Source organism: Engraulis encrasicolus, chromosome 11, assembly GCF_034702125.1.
Source record: "Engraulis encrasicolus isolate BLACKSEA-1 chromosome 11, IST_EnEncr_1.0, whole genome shotgun sequence".
NCBI lineage: Eukaryota > Metazoa > Chordata > Actinopteri > Clupeiformes > Engraulidae > Engraulis > Engraulis encrasicolus.
This window is the reverse complement of record NC_085867.1, coordinates 36,493,221-36,513,864: the sequence shown is the minus strand read 5'-3', so window position 1 is coordinate 36,513,864 and position 20,644 is coordinate 36,493,221. Positions and strand designations below refer to the sequence as shown.

Genomic DNA, 20,644 nt, shown 5'->3' with positions numbered 1-20,644 from the left:
GACAGTTTTTACATGACGCTTTTATTTTTACATACTTTAAATTACAATCTAGTCATATACAACAATTACTAGCAATTCTTCACAGATACAGTATTTCTATTTACATAAAATTCAGGCGTTGATGAGGTGCAAATTTGATATCAACTTCCTGGGGAAAATAACTGAAATATAATATAGTGCTTTTCTGACATCATGAATCTGGCTCAAAACATGTTAGTTCAATTTAATCAAGTTTACAAATCTTCTTTTTATACATTTTTGTGCAGCCAGCCACAACAATTTTAAGACCAACTAGCAATAACATTTTTTTTTCAGTCTCAAGCTTAAAAACGTCTTAGACAAGGATAAGAAATGACAATAACAAGACTTGTGGTTTGGTCAGGGTAAACGATAGAAATATTTTTCACCATTTGAAATTTTACACCCGGGTGAGCATTAGAATGAACAATATTGCAAAAATAAACTGTACAATAGTGATTTAGTTCACCAGGTGAGACCATAACATTACATGTACATTAGTTCTGTTAAATATTACACTTACAGGATTTCTTTCACTGAAATAAAACCATTTAAAAAAAAACAAAGCCACCTTGAAGCACGGCTCTTGAGTACCAAATTGTTGAATGCCATCTTCGACCAAAGGCAAATGGCTGACCACTACTAGAAAGCTGCTTAAAGCATTATTACAGAAACTTGCAGACTACATTTTTATCTTCTGAAATGTCATGTCAAATAGACATAAAGACTTCTGTAATTTGTCCATAGTTGATGAAATGTAAAAAAGTAACATTTGTAGGTCCTTAGGACCAATTTATATAAATCCCAAGCACAGTTCCATTACTGTACTGTGAGAAAAAAAGCTTACGTGTACACGTTCTTCTACTGTTGTCACTGATATTCTCTGTGAAAAATGCAAAAAATGTTGCAAGTCCTGAGTAGAAAAATAGAAAATTCTGTATATTGCACAATAGGATGTTATGTTATTCTTTTCCATTCAAAAAAAGTATATGGCCTTTATATAAAAAAAAATGTTTTGTCAAAAGTTTTCTAAAGGCATCACATTCACCCGTGATCCAAGATCAAGTATTTCAGGTTTCCTCCAGCAGCTTCCTCAAGTTCCTCTGGATCTAAAAAGTAAACAAAGCAAACGGTTACAGGGAAAACCTGAAACAGAAACACAGAAACACAGAAACACACACACACTTGTATGTGCACAATTTTTTGTTTCAATCTTCACAGCTTTAATAATGCCTGGCAACCTTAACCCTCTGAGGTCCGAGTGCCCTTCAGAGGGCAATTGATCTCCAAAAACAAATCTGTAACTCTGTGAGTTTTTGTCATTGAAACATATAGGTCACGCCATTAGAAACCCCAGACCTTCCAGGTTCCAAATATATATATATGAAATGAAAATGTCAGGGTGGTGCAAGCAGCCTAAAAGCCTCTGAAAAGCCTTAGACCTCAGAGGGTTTTAAGTCGTGTGTGTGGTGTAATCCGTTTACATGTATAGGGAAAATCTGCAAAAGCACAGACACGCACAACTTGACACACAAAGCCTTGCCCATGGCACAAATAGAGCGCATCAATCAGACGTCAGCAACGTCACACCGCAGGTAACTAGACAATCATCAGCAGAAAACAGGCCTTCCAGCCATTCAAGTGGAGAGAATGGGCTGCATAAATGTTTTAAGCAGGGAAGCTTATCCCCCTTCTCCCCAGGGTTGTTATCCGCCTGGCGTCGGGTCGACTCAGTGGCAGTTATGTGTGTCTAATACCTTCAGCATAACCCAACCTGAAATGTGGCAGAAACAAGGCAATTACCTGCAGTTTCCATTACTCCTACTGACCTTGTCAACAAACACGGCTAAAGAGGAGATGCCCACTCTGACGCCTTGAAGATGCTGCGATAGTGTGACTACACAGACTGAGCCTGATACTGTAGAGCCTGATGCTGTATTTGTATAGTATGTAATAGTATGGGTACTGTATAGGTACTCTAGGTGTAATATGTATACTGTCTATGTCTAATTGTCTATGTCCACACCTAGAGTCTAGAGTCTATGTCTGTCTGCATGGGAAAGTAAGAAACGTAACTTCAATTCTTTGTATGACCAGCTCATGTAAAGAAATTGACAATAAAACCGACTTGACTGGACTTGACTTGACCATATTGTTGGGTAGATGTAAGGGCTGGACAGGTAATTTCGCACACAAGGTGTTTTCCTGGTGGGCTGACAGTCCCAAGGAACCAATGCTGCTGTTTTTCTTTGTTTTTCCCCCTAGCCCCTAGGGATTGGCCCACAGTTTACAGAAGGTGACCCATTGGCCCACCTTCAATATGGATAGTGGACTCAGTCAATCAGGATACAGTACGACATAGTGTGAGGGGCCAGTTTAAGACAAAAATAACTTCTTTTTTTTTTAATGGTCCCAGTCCCGCCCTGGTAGATGTGTTGTAGTGGCCAAGGCAGTCAAAGGACTCGACCATCACAATTGAAAAAATTCACCTTGCCTTTCATCTGCCTGTGCACGGGTGATTTCACTGGCAAAACCAATCTCTGAAGGATCCGTGTGGTCGTGAAGTGTTTTGTATACTTCCCAGCCATTTGCATCATGGGCAGGGCATGGCACATGCACAGCCAATTGCTCCTAAGTATGCAAAAGCCTTAAGATCAAAGCTGATTCAAAGAATATAGTGGCAATGTTTTTACTTTCTGAAGCGTATACGGATAGCAAACAGATGATTAACAGGCATGTCTACATGTCTACTTGACAACAGACCTGCACTGCCATCATGGAGGACACCAGGCTGAAGTGAAAGTGGCCGTAATGTGTGTGTGTGTGTACACAGAGCAAACAAACGCACATGTATTTAACGAGACAGATGAACTGGGCAGACGTGGAAAAACAACCGGGAAGAGGCTGCGATATTTGTTTAGGTGGCTGGCTGTACAGTAATGGTAATGGAGTCAACTGTATCCGAGGTGCGTAACTTGAAGGGCAACTTCGCCCACTAACACACCCACTCACTACAGACATGGTTGGGTGGCTGGCTGAAGGTCTCGAGTTGTGGGTAAAGGTGGTGGTGTAGTTCAGGGCGATTCAGAGGTCCACAGAGAAATAGGAGTAGCCCGGCTATCACCAGACTATATCACAAGTGATATAATAGCCTTGGAACCATCTATTCATTTTCTCGTAGGGACATTGATCTTAACTGTTTAAAATACTATCCAACGCTTGATGGAAAGCTAGATTCATATCTGGTGTCAACGTGGTGGATTGGTAAACAAATTACAAGCTTACTTTTGTCTAATAATAGGTCTTGCCCTCCCTCCCCGTACTGTGGTTGGGTTCCCATACGTCATTGGTTCCCAAACTCAGGCAGTGGTTTCAGAAAGGGTTTTACATCTGAACGAGCTCACAAGGCAGCATGAGAATTCCCAGGCTAGAATATGATCTATGGTACTGATTGCATTGTCATTCAAGCACCATGTGGCATCAAAGCTTAGCTGCAGTAGTCTACGCTTTATCTTGATAAGATGGCAGCCAATGTTGCGTCAATAACTGAAACATTTTTGTGGAGCTTAAAAATAGCATTTTCCACCATAGCATTTTGGGCCTTTGTTGGATAGGACCATTTGAGAGAGGACAGGAAACAAACTGAAGTTGCTTCTTAATAAAGTAACAAAGTGGTTAGTTTAGTTTTTTCCACCCTCCATGGTGTACAAGTGGCACTAAGTCAGAAGTGGCTTTCACCCTGATATACAGTAAACCAGTGTTTCTCAAACTTTTTCAGATCGAGGACCACTTTGTCCCCCCAAAAATGTTCAGGGACCACCAGTCAACTGAATTGACAGTTGACTGGTGCTAATTTTGATGCAGATCACTTACTACTTATTCACATTTACGAGCCTGATTTATTGTGGTGAAATGAGACTTCAGCTATGGTTAGCTTTGTAATTATCTTACAAATATTGTCTACTGCTAGCTTGTCTTGGAAAAGTAGAAATCCACTTGCGGACCACCTGAGCTCTGTCGCGGACCACTAGTGGTCCCCGGACCACACTTTGAGAATCACTGCAGTAAACTGATGAACCACTAATGTTGGAGATATTATTTCAAGATTGAAATGGAAAAAAAACATTGCAGTTGAGCCTCTCAGCTGTGCTGGTACCAGTTACCTTTTCAAGTCTTAACAGATTTGTTGATAGCTCTCGCCTAGGCACGGGTGAGTGAGTTCACCAGCACACAAATCAACCTCTCTAGTCATCTGCATCTACTTTGAAGATTTAAACCGTCCAGCTGTAGTGGTCCCAGTTACCTTTTCGAGTTTGAACAGGTTTGTTGACAGCTCCCCGTAAATCTCGGCGTTGACCTCTGAGTATGTCCGGTGGTGAACAGCATTCCTGAAAACACATTTGTGAAAGTCACATCTGATGGTTACATAAGAGTGGATGGGTTCAACAAGGGCGCTTCTGCACAACTCTGTAGTTCAGCCACTTCAACAACTTTTAGTCAGTTTCAATTTATTTGGGAACATGTACAATTAAAGCGTAAATGTTGCCATTTCATTGCATCAGAGTTACTCAGGCTATTTTACATCTGCAGTCCCTGGCAGGACATAAAACAATTGAACATCCACATAACTACATTAAACAAATCACTCATGCGAGTGTCCCATTTACTCTGACCAATTGCACCCTACTTGAAGGATACTTGAGAGATGGGCGAACCATGTCAGTGTTTGTGTAGACAAATTAAAATAAGAAGGCGTGGAGGTGAAAACATTGTGGTAAACAGTATCAAAGGCTTTACGCAAGTCTAAGAATAAAGCTCCAACAACTCCACCTTCTCAAAGCTGTGCTCTGATTTTTTCAGTCAAACGTACAACAGCTGTTTCAGTAGAGTAGTTCTTTCTGAAACCGAATTGCATATCGTTTAGACCAGGATTGCAGGTATTTTGTTGTGTTAAATGATGTATAACTACCTTCTCTGCAACCTTTGAATGGACTGGTAATATATTTATTGGCATATAGTTGTTTGGTTTATGACTATCTACAAACTTGATAATGGTTGGAGGTGTGTAGGACTAGACATTACCCCAGTGAGGTAGTCATTCGAGTGTGAGAAAGATCCTGCCCACTGTCCATTCTACCAGCAAGTGAATTAAGCAAGTTTTGTCATCCAACGTTTCGGTCATCCAACTTTCAGGTAAAAGTTTACTTCAAAAAGGTCAGATAACCAAAACGTAGTAGTTACTTGCTGGTGGAATGTACACAGTGTAGGATCTTTCTGATGCTTGAATGGAGTGGATGGGGGAAAAGGACCACTAATGTGCTTGAACAAGCTTTTCTGACATGGGAGGAATTTCTCTTCAACTGGTATCATGCGTCAGCATAGTATGCTTTAGGCATTTCAGGTACATTGTGCTACAATGAATGCTGAACAGCAAACCTCTTGTTTGAGGAGGAGTGGAAAAAAATATATGACGACAGACGCACAAAAGTTACTCAAAAGCACACCGTGTGACCGGGGACAAAAAGTTTTGCCGCGCTGCAATACACACAAGAGAGGGAAAAAGATAAAAATGCAAGAAGCTGCTACTAGTCATCACTTTCAATTCTTTTCCCTGTAGCAAAACGGTCTTTGTTGTCAGCTTTTGCAGCAGTGGCCCTGGGTGACTTTTTTGTAAGGCAAGTCCAAGGCAGAGTCCTGATCCGCCTCTGGGGGATCTCCTGTCCCAGATAAACACCAAACAAAAGCGACACTGTACTGTACCGAGAGGATACGAAGCCTCTCTAACCGTCTTATCTTAAAAAGGACCGGGGGAGGTAGCCATTTTAATGAAGTGCACCTGAAAGTGCTTTGAGAATGTCTGGGAACAGGGTGAGATGCCAAGTGCTGTAGCCGACTTGACTGTTAGTACACGTTCCACATTTACCTGACACTTTTGTCCAAAGCGACTAAGTTATTTACAGGGTATTGGTTACAGTCCCTGCAGCAATGTGGGGTTAGGCGCTTTGTTCACGGGCAAAGGTGAAGGTAGAGGTAAAGGTGGGATTTGAACACGTGAACCCGTGACCTGAAAACCACCTGACTAGTAAGAGTAAGCCGCAGCTGCCGACTTCACCAAGTGAGTCTACATAGTCTTTCACTGCATGCCATAAATGTACCCTTATGTCTTCATCTGAACTTCCTTACAAAGGCAAATATTCAAACTGAATAATGTTGAATAAAGTTCAGTAGTGGTAATGTTTTTGTGTACTTCCTTAATAGCAAGAAGCTTAACATTTTCAGTCCATGGCCAGTGAGCCGTTATAAAGTCTTTTTTAGATTTTTTTAGCCTTTATTCTGACAGGACAGTGACAAGATGGAGGCATGGAACTAGTGGTAGAGAGATTGGAATGGGTTGAGAAAATGTCCCAGGCCAGATTCCAACCCAGTTCCCCATGGGCTATGTTGCCCGTATATGGTGCGGCATATCAGCGCACTGTGTCACAGCAAATCTAAACTCTAAATCTAAAATCTAAAATCTAATTTTTCAACAAAATATGTAGTTCCAGCCTTTTGGCTTTGAGGGAATGCAGAATAGCCCAGTCTTACAAACATGTGTGTCCCAATGCTGCTTTTGGCAAGTCTACACAACATGCTGCTCTTAGTCTGCTGTGCTAAATTCCTTGGAGACTGGTCAAACACAGTTTTAGACTTATGTGCTAACCTTGTTACATAGATTTTTGACAATTAAGAACACTTGATTTGAAAAAAATATACACATCCTACTGTGATGGTCTATGAATGCCCTAATGTGTAAAAGTCCTAATGTTAATAAAACGAGATGTTGCCTGCAGGGAGGGCTTCAATTCTTTGCTAACTGCAAAAAAAATCACAGGGAGCAGCAACAGTAGGTGGGTAATCTCTTATGTCATCATCTGTGGAACTTTTCACCCGGCTCCTGCAAAGTGTTGAATGCGACATACATACTCTCCAGTGCAACCTGAAAATCCAAATGTACCTCGAGTCACATTGCTATGAAGTGATGATAAATAGGGGTATTTCCTCTCCCCACCCCTAAAGTGACAACAAATCAAGCAACTCACAAAACTTTTGTATCTCACAAGCAACTTGCAAAAAATGTTGTATGGTTTCTGTGTCTCTGGTCCTGAGGGAAAAGAGGAGAAGGGAGGAGAAGAGAAGAGAAGAGAGGAGAAGAGAAGAGAAGAGAAGAGAAGAGAAGAGAAGAGCTTACTCATTATGTTGGTGGTACTCCCCGCCTGAGCCGAGCGAGTTCAGCCTCTGTTCCAGGACGACAATCTTAAAGGCCATGTAACATGAGGACAGGACAAGGACACACACTCTGGGGAAAGAAAAAGACACAGAACAAGCTGTTGCATTAGTATTACACACACACACACACACACACAAACGGGAAAGAAAGAGAGAGATCGAGAGAGACAAGACACAGAACAAGCCATTGCATTAGTATTACACACACACACACACACACACACACACACACACACACACACACACACACACACACACACACACACACACACACACACACACACACACACACACACACACACACACACACACACACACACACACACACACACACACTCTCTGAGAAAGGAAGCGGGAGAAGACAGACCAAGCCATTGCCACACACACACACACACACACACAAACACACATGAACGCACATGCAAACGCAAACACATACACAAAAAAAACAACTGCTCGCACACTGATCCAAGACAGGACTTTAGCTACTGCCTTCTCAACGTGTTTAGGCACGTCAGACAAAGTTGGAACGTTGACATTGTTTTGACAAGTGACTTTAAACATGCAGTATTGTACTGTATGTGAAAATGATGTGTGTTAGGTGTACTCACAAAAACATATAGATGAGCAGGAGAGTGTTGAGGGACAATGGATGGGACGGTTTGTCTTGCCGAACCACGTCTTCCAGAACGACGGGCTTGCCAGTGCCTGCGGCAGAGGACAAAAGGAGGAGGAGGAGGATGAAGCATGAGCGTGCAGTATGTAAACGACAACACAAACACACACCAGACAGTGGAAATTTCCGTGGGTGGCAAGGCAATGGCAGTGGCAGTGGCAAGAGCAACAGGTCTGGGGAGGGAGGCCATTAGAGCAGCCATTCTCAAACTTCCCAACCAGGGGTGTCGTACCGGGGGGGGTAATGGGTGACTGAGACACCAGGGCCCCATGTATATAGGGGGCCCACACACAGTCCGATTTATCTAGATATATGGCTGAGGGGAGTCCATTGGAGCCGATTGTACACAGGGCCCACAATTTGCTGCTACGCCCCTGTTCCCCAACAGTGACAATCCTATAATGATCTACAATGACCCCCTCTACACCCCCTCGCAGGTGCCGCCTAGGGCAGTGTTTCCCAAACTTTTTTCCTTGCGCACCCCCTTGTACATTTCAATGTGGTTCGCGCACCCCCTAAGCGAATGTCACATGCGTACATTATGCGGTTATTTTGGGGAATCCTCATTTCCAATAGACCTGGTGCTTTTTCTAACTTCATTGCAATGGAACTTATTGCATGACAGGTCTAGGAGTTATAAATTACACAACAGATGGACCATTCCAGCATACAATTCACCAAACAATTAAAATCTACTTAATGTTCATTAATGCTGTGTAAAAACACACATCCCAGCCATTGCTCTATTCAGCTCGTGCACCCCCTTGGGTCAGTCCGCGCACTCCCAGTTTGGGAAACGCTGGCCTAGGGCAATGGACCGCCCCCCTGCTTCCGAATACCAATGTCCACTTTTTTGCGGCAAACCAAACCTTATATCCCAAATGAGACCGCACACCACAGTCACACCAACATATCATGACACAATAATAACAATATTCAATTGGTTTGTTTTATTATATTTCCATTACTTACTTATTTTTCAGTCGTTTCACATATAGTATATTTGACACTTTACGGTAATTAAAACTACATTTCTAAAAATTGAGGCTATATCTATAGGACCTCTCATGGACCACACATTCAGGGACTCACTGCACGAGAGCTTACCATTGGCCTGGGTCCCTTGGCGCGTGCTGGTGGGCGTTTGGAGGTGGATGTCGGCATGCACGGACACCTCGCCGTTCTTCACCCCATTCAGGAAGTTTTCCGGAAGGCTCGGAAACTCTAAATACACACACACACACACACACACACACACACACACACAGTCACTTGAGCTGCACTGAAACGAAACAAATTGGTTCATTTGCTCCTTAGGTTCCCCCAAACCAGTCTGTCAAGGATATCTACATGATGAGCCATGCTGTAAAGCATTAGGCTAGATTTTGGATTAGATTAACCAGTCTTAAATAACCCGGAAATGCTGCTAGAGCATTATGGCAAAAGCGGAGTAACTGGTAAGCGACAGTGAAGATGTCCCTCGGGTGCCGCTACTGATATTCTAGATGCTGCTCATGGGATAACACAAGTCATTTATTATTTGATTGTTTAGTTCACCCTAGGATATGCCCCAGTTAGACAGTGCAACTCTGTTCATGAACAGCCCCCCCCAACTCTGTTCATGAACAGCACCCCCCACCCAAACTGTTAAAGGGGTATGCCACTATTTTGGGGCTTAATACAGTTAAAATCGTTGGCTGGGGTTTATAAAGGTGGTAAAGTGTCTTATTTTTCATGTAAGCCGTTGCCTTGCTTTAAGACAAGTTAAAAGAGGGAGCATGTCGCTAAGCTAGTGAAAGTCAATGGATCCGTGTAGCATGCTACATTGCTACACGGATCCATTGACTTTCACTAGCTTAGCGACATATTCCCTCTTTTAACTCATCTTAAAGCAAGACAACACTTAACATGAAAAATAAGACACTTTACCACCTTTATAAACCCCAGCCAACGATTTTAACTGTATTAAGCCCCAAAAAAGTGGCATACCCCTTTAAACCCATGCCATCTGAAACAAATGGTTATATGTGGGAAGTTCAAATGAAAAAAAAAGGGGGCGCACCTTGCGTCAAGTGCCTTTATTTGCAAAGTAAATCCTGAGTAAAGCTTTCTCCTCCCTGCTACAATTGACTTATATGTGGGAACTACTATTTAATGAGAGGGTTGCACAACACACTAATGAATCCCATTACACTGTTCCCACATTTCAAAACTCGATACCTATGACATGGTGTTGTTGGCAATGCAGTGTGTAATGTACACCACAGAAAAAATGTTTTAAACCAGCGAAATGTTTCCCCATGTTTCAAAAGTTGATGCCTGCGACGTGGTAGTTGCACAACTTTCACCATCTTCTGAAGGCATATCAAACACTGCCTTTGACATTTTGAAAGGGGGAGTAGCATGATGTGGATAGTGACAGAGGCCAACCAAGGACAGAGGCTTCTGTACGACGATTCCACTTAGATGCCCTCTTCTCAAAGTCGGCCATTTAAATACTAAGTACTGCCCATGTTCTTTCCACATTTGATATCTTTGACATGGAGATTCCAGTGCAGTTTGTACAATGCACAGGACTGTTTTGAAACTGCTTACCTAAATGTTTCACCATGCTTCAAATTATTTGGGAGTTGCATAACATGAAGCTGATAGGGACAGAGGTTGACCAATGAAAGAGGCTTTCGACAACCGGAATATTCCATCGACCCAACTGCCATGAGTCGGCCATTTAGTCAGCCTTTCCTTTATTTTTCTGTTGATCTGTGATTCCAATGCAGTTTGTACAACGCACAGGATCGTTCGAAACAAGCTAAACCATTCCCCGTGCTAGTTGCATAACATGACTCTGACAGTGACGAGGGGGTGACTGATGAGAGATGCTTCTACTGTGTGAGTTATTCCATTCCACACCCACCTGCTATTTTCTCATAGTCGGGCGTCTGAGAGCCAGAACTGCTGCTCTCGTGCATCTCCTGTCTCCTCTGACGCACCATTCCATCCAAATCTGAGAATTCTGCAGAGAAATCCTGAGCACACAACAACACACACACAGACACACACGCAGAAACACACACAGACGATTAGGCAAAATTATCATTTGGGATGCCCAACCACAGACACACCAAGGGCGTCTCCAGCTCCACTCTGCTAAGTTAATAACATCTTATTTGCAAGGAAAATGAAGGGCTGACTCACAAAGTGAGCATGGACAGCAGTTGTGAACTGATGACAGATGTTCTGACGTGTGGTTAAAGAGCACCACTTATAAGAGTGGAAGTGGGGATAGTAACCGTCAGAATAAAACAATTGAGTGCATTTCTCAACAACTATGTTAGCGATTTAGTTGATTTCGATGCAATTCCCCATTGGCAACCTACTAAGTTGCTTTGTGGTTAGCAACAACACTTTCGAGAAAAGGCCCAGATTAACAAAACAAATGAAAACCAATACAAAATGACAACAACAAGAACTACCAGGACTGTCAAGACAGGATGTGAAAATGTGAAAAACAAACAGCGCCGTTTGGTCGCCCTTGGCAACACTAACCAGGGGCAGGGTGGACGGACACTCGGCTCTGAAGCTGTTCTCTGCTGACGACGTGACAGGACTGCTGCCTGTGTTGTCGAGCTGTGAAAATAAAACGAAGTGGGTAAATGTTACAATGCTCTCAAAAACACCTTTGTGATAACAACGAGGACTGGAGAAGTACATAGATAGAGTCACTGTTGGCTTGCCACTGTTAGTTCTTAATAAAACAAATGTTTGATGTAGCACACTGTAAACAAACCGTATGTCATCATAAAGTGTCACTGTTTATGGCAAAAGGCTCACCTCCAGGTGTATACAGATGGATTTTAGGACCTTGTAGGTGGTATCACGTGACAGGAATGATACAAATACATGCTGAAAGAAAATACAACAGGAAATGCATAGTTAGAAAAGAAGTCAGTCACACGACTAAGTATCAAATACAAGGAAAGGACACAAAGCAAGCAAAAGCGAAACAAGGAAAGTATATCAAAAGGGAAACATTGGGGTTTATTATGGAGTACAGACGTAGGCCTACTTGACTGTATGTAGCACTTATGGTTCCTTGTCTTGCTTTGATGATTCATATCATAAGGTAACGCCAAAAATAATACATACTGGGTTTCATTTTGTAGTGCATACATGCGTCTAGTCTATGAAGTTACATTCATTATGCACCATGTAGTGCATAGTTAGGGTCAGTTAGGGGTCATAGTTAGGGGCAGGGGTGATAGTGAAAAAAAATCCTGAGCCTGCTGCCTGCTCTAACGACGACGACAAGATACTGCATAGTGACGCAACGTAGGCCTATTTTGACACATTATTCAAACATTTAATAGCCTGTGTATGACCATTATTCAAGCCTGATAGTAGAAGAAAACCCTGAACCTGTAACACTTTCTGAGATAAGAATAACCTAATGGCTAATTATTATCAATGTTTTTATCTTTGCAAACTCTGTCAAGCCTGAAATCAGGCATGGAGCCTGAATACCATCAGCCCTGTAGGGGGCACAGTTAGGATTAGGATTTCGTTTGGAAGTCATTTTAGGTTAAAACAATAAAAAGCTGTCTGCTGAATGTAATGTAGTCATAAAATATTTGTATTGTTCATATGACATCCTAGAGTCTTACCTTTTCACTGGCTGTGGCGATCACTATGGCGTTTGGAACCAAGATGGCGGTTTTCGTTTTCTTGATGAGCGTTACTGAAGGCACTGGAATGGCAATCTGGGGTACAAAACCAAAACACACTTTACCATTTCAAACTATAGCACTTCAACATTTTTTGAACGAAATCATACATATTTGCTATGCCTTTATATGAATTCATGAATCTACTGTGTGCATACGTATACTGAACTTCAGACAGTGCAGTGTTGCCATGCAATACAGGGCTGACAAGGACAAGGGAAGTGTTAAAGAGATACAAAGTCCTGGCAGTCAGTCAGTATTGCAGTATTTGACAAAATTCTGAATTAGGCTGACACAGCACAAGCTAATTAGGTAACAAGGCAAAGCTAGGGCAGTGATGTAACCTGGCAGAGTTTTTACAAACCACACAAACACACAGACAGAAACAGACACACACACATGCATGTGCACACACACACACACACATTATCAAGGGAAACGTCTGTACTAACTTTAGTGTCTTTGCCGAAGACTTTGGAATGAAAACAGATCCAGTTGTGAGACACAAACAGTCTACCCTGATAAAGGATGTCTTTCTGCAAGGCACACGTGTAACCTGAGGGGACACAGACAGACACAACGCACATAAGGATGCTACACGGAACAACAGGATTTATAATCAGTATACTGTTTGTTCAACACAATATCCAGTACTACAGGACGCAAAAAAGCTACTCAATTCCTTTATTCTGAGTTCAATAGAGCAGAGATATTCAATTACACTGACCCAAGTGGCCTACCACTCGATCATATGGAAATCACAATAGGAGATTATTGATTGGTTCATCTACTTTACAAAAACTGTTTATCCAGTGTAAGCGGAAGAAAATCCATTCTGCTAAGAGTGCATTCAATTGGGTTAAGGGTCGGCTTACTTACTTTGTTTCAGCACTTCATCTTTGTTGAGATCCTTGAAGACTTTGTGATATTGTGCATTTGCTTTGGAAAACTAGAAACAGACAAAATAAGAAAAGAACCGTTTTAAAAACTATCATTCAACGACTATTGTTATTATTAAAAACGGAACATGTAATACCATGTACGAACAAACTTTTAATCAAAAACCTTGACGTGTGAATAATTATACAACCACCTCAGACCAGTATTATTCAACCACTATTATTAACATGAAAATTAAATCGTAAGACCATGCGATTCAAAACTCATTAAAATATAGGGGTCAGTAAATCATTGACTACGGCCTTGTAAATGTCGGGACAAGAGTCTGTGGCCTTGTATGGCTTGTGGGCACTTTAGCCAGTCGTCACAGAGGTTACAACCTCGCCTTGTTTATTTACAGCAGGTGCAAACAACCTCAGCAGCATCACAGCAAACTTACGCAACCAGCCAAATGCCTTAACAACCCTGCACCCATTCACTGCCACTGTCCGGAGACTACGGGTGGAAAAAAAAATGGCATTTGCCTTTGCGACTATGTGGCATATGACTTCCCAGTAAGAGTCTATAATGGGAAAGGTCTATAAATAAACAAAAAAGCCAACACTGCACACAGACAGGTCATAAACAACTGTTGTCAGATCCTGCTCGGAAATATAAAAACAGAAACACGATAGCCATGATAACACACAGTATGGATTGGTGTTTTGAGAGTGACCTGGCACATTTCAGCTATTTCCATATTTTATCAATGGAGCAGTTGAGGTGTGTAACGCATTTGCATTTCACTAAAGGAGCTGCTCACAGTGGCGACGCACTGGCAGTCGGAGTGACACACATGCTCTACAATGTTCTTTTATTTGTCACGACGGAGTGCTTGGAAAGTTCCGAGGCAAGAGTCAGGCCCATGGTCAGATGAGCGCTCAAAATACACACACACACACACACACACAAACATGCAAACACGTCGCACATACATACACACACTAACAGACCTGTGAGGACTGGGCTTTTTTCCTCTCCGACTTTGTTTCACAGTCGCTTGGACTTTGCAGTGGCGAGATCTGGTCCACGGGCTTCAACCTGCAAAAATAAACAAAGGAAATAGGCAGTGAGCACTCTTTTTTCCCCCCTGATAGACCACTTCAAAAGATGACAAAACATCAAAAGTTCCAGCATGAAAGAAGAATGTGAGGAGCAACAAAGCGCGGGTTCCCACCAAGCAGAACAATGCAAACTCCAAAAAAAGGTGGCTTCTTGTGAATCTTTCATATCCTGACACCATTTGACTGCATTCAAATATCCTAAGTCATGTGAAGAGGAATACAGACATTCCCTGGCCAGGATATAGCCATATTTGTATCATGTCCTCCCATGTTAAAAAAAAATAAAATAAAAAAATAAAAAATAAACTGTGTACATTATCAAAACCAGCTTTTAAATTCACCTAAGCTGACCGGGTATTTACTTTCCTCTTAAATCAGCCCATCAGAGAATCTGGGAAGAAGAGAGCACTGCGTATTTAATCAAGATCCACGTTCTATGTCCCGTGTCTGTGAACCTATTGAACGCAGGTCATTAACAACATCCTTGTAATGTCATGCCTTCAGGACCAATAAAAGGAATGTTGAATCTTGAATCTAATTGACCTCACCCAGTATGATTATTTTCCACTTGCATCAGCCTCTTTAGAGCATTAGAGTGGCCTAGATAGAAAACTACCTGGTCATGGAAAGAGTTGCCCTGCTGCTATGGTGTGTGTTTGTTTGTATGGCACATTCTTCCCCTTTTCTTTCCAACCTGAACCAACAAGGCAAGGTTACATAAAACAAGGTGTTTAACCAGCTACATGGGGGTTTGTAAACATGCGAGGCCAAGGGGCCATTGCGCAGGTACGTATATACAAAGCAGCTGCAATGTTTGTTGCTCCATATACACAGTTTTAGGTTAACAATGAACTCCGATTACCAACCCAGATACATCCTGATGATGATGTTTTGAATAGTCCACCAAATACCCCTGTAGTGGGTGGGCTGTCCAGAACCTTACTTATGTGAGTCACTTACAAAGGGTTTGTAAAATGTCAAGTAACGTAATCAGAAAAAAAGCACATCGCGGAAGTGTTTAGTTGCCATTCAAATGTATGCCACTGTCCAACCTGAACTAGGCTTCCACGTTGACTGCTAGTTCATGTTGGCTTAGTTTTTAGTGAGAGCACGGTTGGCTGGCTTCTGTTTAGAGTAGGTAAACAGAACACCTGGCTTGCACCCAACTGCTGACCTGGCCTGTGTCTGCTTGGACAGGTGATGGAAACTTCATGAGGTCTGCGAACCATTTGCAGATACGATGTATAAATGTGTGATTGTTTATATGGGGTTTACAGGAACCTGAAATGGTGGCAGCCAGGTAGAAATTGCTATGATTTATTCACTCTACTGCAATAGTAGGACTGTAACAATACACTCAACTCACAATTCGGTTCGTATCACGGTCTTCGACCTACGGTTCGATACACCACACGATTTTTTAAATGTATCTTTTTTTTTTTTAAAAACCCTATGAATTATATTTTTTATGTAGAGCAGGTTACAAGTTGCTACTAAGTATAAAAAACCGTTTAAAAACAATAAAGAGGAGAATTTGAAACTTGAAGGCATGATCACATCATGCCATCGGTTGTTTTCTGCACTGAAGGGTAACAGGACTTTCAAAAGCCTATCACTATACAGTCTTTTTGCATCGCAATACAGTATTGTGACTGTGTATCACAATTTCCCAGTTCAATACAATATCATTACAGGCCTAATGGATAGGCTTATGCACACCATACCTAGCGTTGGGATTAGTGAGCATCTCTATTGTATCTTTTCCAATAGTCAGCTTGGTTATTTGTTTGCTTAACCCATTTTAATGACTCGCATATGTTGTTTCACCTTTGGTGCCTGGAGACAAATATATGCAGCATTCAGGCTCTTGAGATTTTAGCTTTTTTAGTAAAAATGTGGGCATGTTCCAGCTCAATGAACACATTCTAATGCAAGATGAGGGTCTTAGGGTTTCAATGTTTTTATGTGCATCAGAGGCGAATATATTTAGGTTTTTATAGGCTGAGGGCAACTTTCCCAATAAGGGCTTGGGCATTCAGCAGGCATTTTTTGCAGTTGCTTTAGACATCAATAGGTTAATGGGTCAGCAGTAGTCTGTAGACCTACCTCATGAGAGGGGGCTTCTTCTTGCTTTCCGGGACGTCCGACTCGGGGGTATCCAGAGAGAAGAGAGCCGGATCCCCACCCATCCTGACGCTTCTCCTTGACCGGTCCTCTCCATTCTCAGCTTCCAAACTGGAGTTGGAGGCAGAAGGAAAGCACTTCTTTATAATTACCCCCACAGACAGCACAGACAAGCGAGAGGGGCTTACAGAATGTTGTTTGGCAGTTGTCAATGGGGAAATGGCAAACTTGTGGTCTCTGAATCTAAAACGACCCATCTGTCTGTTAAGCGGTCCTCTCTTCAAATCCTATGCGGCATTAATGTCACTCATGGTTCAATCATTTCCTCAAAATTTTACTTGCATGCAAAGTGCGCACTAGAGTTACAAAGTGGTAGGTTACTATATTCCCAGAAACGAGGAGCCCATTTCTAGAAACATAATTATAATGCATCATGGCATAAGCAGAGGTGCCTTCAATAGGACACAAGAAAGACAAACATTAATGGGAAAGTTACCTTAAGGGACCAGTTCAGTGAATTTCAATATGCTGTTGTATTGCTCACGCTACCCTTGACTTGTCAGTACCCGGTGATGCCACATTTTTCTTTTCTTTTTATGAGCTATTCTAATGGGGGTAGCATATGTTTACATTTATAAAAAAAGAACATAGCCCTATTCCAAATATTTTCCCAAAAGGTACCACTATTTGCTGGTTGTCTGCTGATGTTCTATAACATTTTGGATGTTTTGAGGATATATAAAAATGCTTTTTTGAGATGTAAACAAAGCGCTGCCCCCATTACAATGACCAGGATCTCGGAAAAGGCTGAAGAAGAAAAAAAATCTCAGGTTCTGATAAGTCCAGGGTAGTGTGAGCATTACAACTGCATGTTGAAATTGACTGAACTGGTCCTTTAAGTATAGAACCTCATGAATGCAGAAGTTTTTGACCAATTATTTCACACAACAGTCAAACCACAAACACTTAATAGTAAGCTAAGATTAGCTGTGTTGTGGGCTCAGAAGTAGCATTAATGGCAGAGAGTTATAGAAAACATAAAGGCCTATGTGATGGATGCATGGTGAATATGCATTGGGGGCGTGGCTTCAAACACTTCTGCAGGAAGTGGTGTGATGTCCTTCAGTGATTGAGAAATTGCATTTTTATGCACAACTGTTTTCTCATCAAATCCGTTTTTATGCTCAGAAAAAGCTCTATTGTTAAGCCTAGAAACACAATTGTTTAGGCTACCTCTCTACGTCCATGTCACATCTAGTACGAGTTCCCAAATAAAGTGACGTCACATCAATGGAAGGACTCCAACAACTTTAACGATTTTGCCCTTGCTCGTGTAACATGAACCAACTTAAACAAGATGTTAACATTAGCAAGGGCATGCAAGTGAAAGGCATTGTGTTGGATATTGACAATACACGAAAGAGTGTTTTTTTGTTTTGTTTTTTACTTTGAATGCCACGACTTGTGTGAATTAATTATGCAAAACTACGGGCTGTCGGAGTCTAGCGAAGGTTGAAAACCTCCGGGCATCTGAACTTCAGTAACGGGTAAAGTCACTATTCAGTGATGCACACTTCTCATCCATGTTTCAAAATCAGAAAAGCTTGCATATCGAACGAAGGAAAGAAGACTAGAAAGTACACGGCTATTAAAAAGCAAGATGCCCCAAGTAGTTCCTTCAACAAAACAAAGACACAGCTCGTTTAGTGTAACCGAAATTACTCGAGCAAAATCAGCGACATCATTAAAACGTCAACAAAGTTGAGCAGTGACATCGAAGTCCAAGGTCTCTTTGGATAACGAGCGACACATAATATTCAACAATAGACAGCGCTAGTTAGCTTGGTAGTCGGCTAACCAGGCCTTTGAATGAAGTTGGCAGCACTTTTTCAGAGCCTGGGAAAACTTACTTGGATTGAAGTGTTCGCGCATCTTTCCTCGAGGATTTGATCACTTCTGGTGTACATAACGGAGTAAGAACTCTTTCTGGTTGTTCTACCATCAACACCATTTCGCGAGGGACTGTTTCCAGGTCTGTCGCCTCCCTCGACAGACTCTCCTCTCCGTGAAAGTGCAGCTTGCAAACTAGGATAGAAAGTCCACTCGATCGCCCAAGGGGTTAAATTTAGGAAGGAGGTCCTGGACTGTGTGGACTGCCCAAGAAACTCGTATTGGACATGGAAAAGGGGAGGAGACAGTTGGAAATGTCAGACAGACAAATCTCGCTAGGCCTACCAGGGAAGTTTTCTTTTCCCCAGTTCAGTGGTGACATTTTAGTGTTTGTACAATACAGCCTGGCTATTTGTAAATAGTAGGATAATCAGTGCATTCTCCTCACTGTGTGGAATCTGATTTCACAGACCTAATTGACCAGACAATTTCATGTTAGGCCTATAGGCCTATTGCATGCCTATTTCCCCCAGCAATAAAATACCATTGTATTTCTTTTTCTTTTCTTTTCTTTACTTAGGATAAGCAAAGTGCTTGCTTCTTAGAAATATAGCTTCTATCTTGTTTTCCCGACAAGCAGACGAGCATGCATTTATTTCCGAGCATAGCAGGACCACAGTGCGTGGAACAGGCCAGGGCATGGTTATCCCCTGTTGATTGACCATTATCCCCAAAGGCTTAATTAGCATGGCGGCCCGAAGAGGCCCATTCATTAAATAACGACCCGCAGTTGACTTCATTGGCATACAAAAGCGTCATAAACTAAGCGATTTAGCACTTTGAAAGCCACCCTCATCGAATTCAATGTCGCCGCATAGCTAATTCTGTTGTGTCTACAGTGCGGAGAAAGTGGTCAAATGAAATGCAAAAAGGGACTACGTTTGGATGTGGTGCAGACGCTACAGGTTCTTGCATAGGCGTAGTCTACATAGGCTTTTGCAATTGCACATGACATAGTTCTGCCTAGTCCTGATATGTGCATTGTTCTGTGAAAATGTAGGCCTATATGTTTTTATTTCAAATAAAAAAAATAAGAGGCACATTTTGGGTTATAAAGCATAGTAGGCTAATGTTCTAAATTAAAAATAATTTATAGGCTAAGTAGATGTGCAAAATCAGATTTGTTTAGGCCAGGGGTCCCCAAACTAAGGCCCGGGGGCCGGATGTGACCCGCCATGCCCCTCTGACTGGCCCTCCACCTCTCTGCACCTCACAATTTGAACTGGCCCAAAGAAGCAATCCTATCTTGTCTTGATAGTTTCTCATCTCACTGTAATATAAACAGGCCTACCATTTCTATAGTATCGCTCATAAACTGTAAATCACCATCTTTTTCTAACCTTTCTTTGCTATTTTTACATGGTTATTAGAAATTAAAAGGAATACCTGTGGTATTTCAAATAGAAAACATCACTTGTAATGATGGACTATTTTGTGCTAGAAATTATGGCTATAACAGGCAGTGGCCTAGTATAAAGCCCACATGATTGATCCGGCCCCAGATCACAGAAAATGTGGCCCCCAGAGAAAAAAGTTTGGGGACCCCTGGTTTAGGCTATAATAGCCTATATAGCAGTAGGCCTCTGTATATAGCATAATCTATGATAAGTGAATAGATAATTATTAGTTATAATTATTATTAATTAAAGGTGCACTGCATCGCCAAATTTGATCTTTGCATGGATATTTACTAAGTAATGAGCTAGCATTTATTTACTATGGCCAGCATTGATTCTGGAATTGAAATACTAACAATAATTACACTGTGCACCTTTAACTAATATATCATTATTAATTTAGACCTAATAAATATACTAATAGATAATTATGAGTGTAGGCTATAGGTCATATAGGCAGTCATTTTGGGGGAAAAAAGGCAGCCATCT

General features: G+C 41.7%; 1 protein-coding gene across 1 annotated transcript; it reads right to left on the bottom strand.

Moving 5' to 3' along the window:
• Window positions 1-3: 3 nt before the first annotated feature.
• On the bottom strand, window positions 4-19,083 carry LOC134458300 (GRAM domain-containing protein 2B-like). Its single transcript, XM_063210529.1, has 14 exons — window positions 18,719-19,083; window positions 16,791-16,919; window positions 14,574-14,661; window positions 13,561-13,630; window positions 13,134-13,237; window positions 12,622-12,717; window positions 11,792-11,863; window positions 11,507-11,587; window positions 10,875-10,986; window positions 9,068-9,184; window positions 7,896-7,992; window positions 7,247-7,354; window positions 4,322-4,406; window positions 4-1,127 (listed from the first exon to the last, which is right to left on the bottom strand). The coding sequence occupies exons 1-14, from the start codon at window positions 18,817-18,819 to the stop codon at window positions 1,089-1,091; spliced, it is 1,299 nt and encodes a 432-aa protein (XP_063066599.1). The 5' UTR covers window positions 18,820-19,083; the 3' UTR covers window positions 4-1,088.
• Window positions 19,084-20,644: the final 1,561 nt, after the last annotated feature.

Bases quoted from the DNA above. Each gene is read 5' to 3' on its own strand.
- LOC134458300 (XM_063210529.1), bottom strand. From the start codon at position 18,819: ATGGTGTTGATGGTAGAACAACCAGAAAGAGTTCTTACTCCGTTATGT. The intron at 13,238-13,560 runs GTAAGTAAGCCG...GTGTCCCCTCAG, and splicing joins AGATGAAGTGCTGAAACAAA to GTTACACGTGTGCCTTGCAG. The intron at 4,407-7,246 runs GTAAGCTCTTCT...ATGTGTTTTCAG, and splicing joins GAGTACCACCAACATAATGA to GAATGCTGTTCACCACCGGA.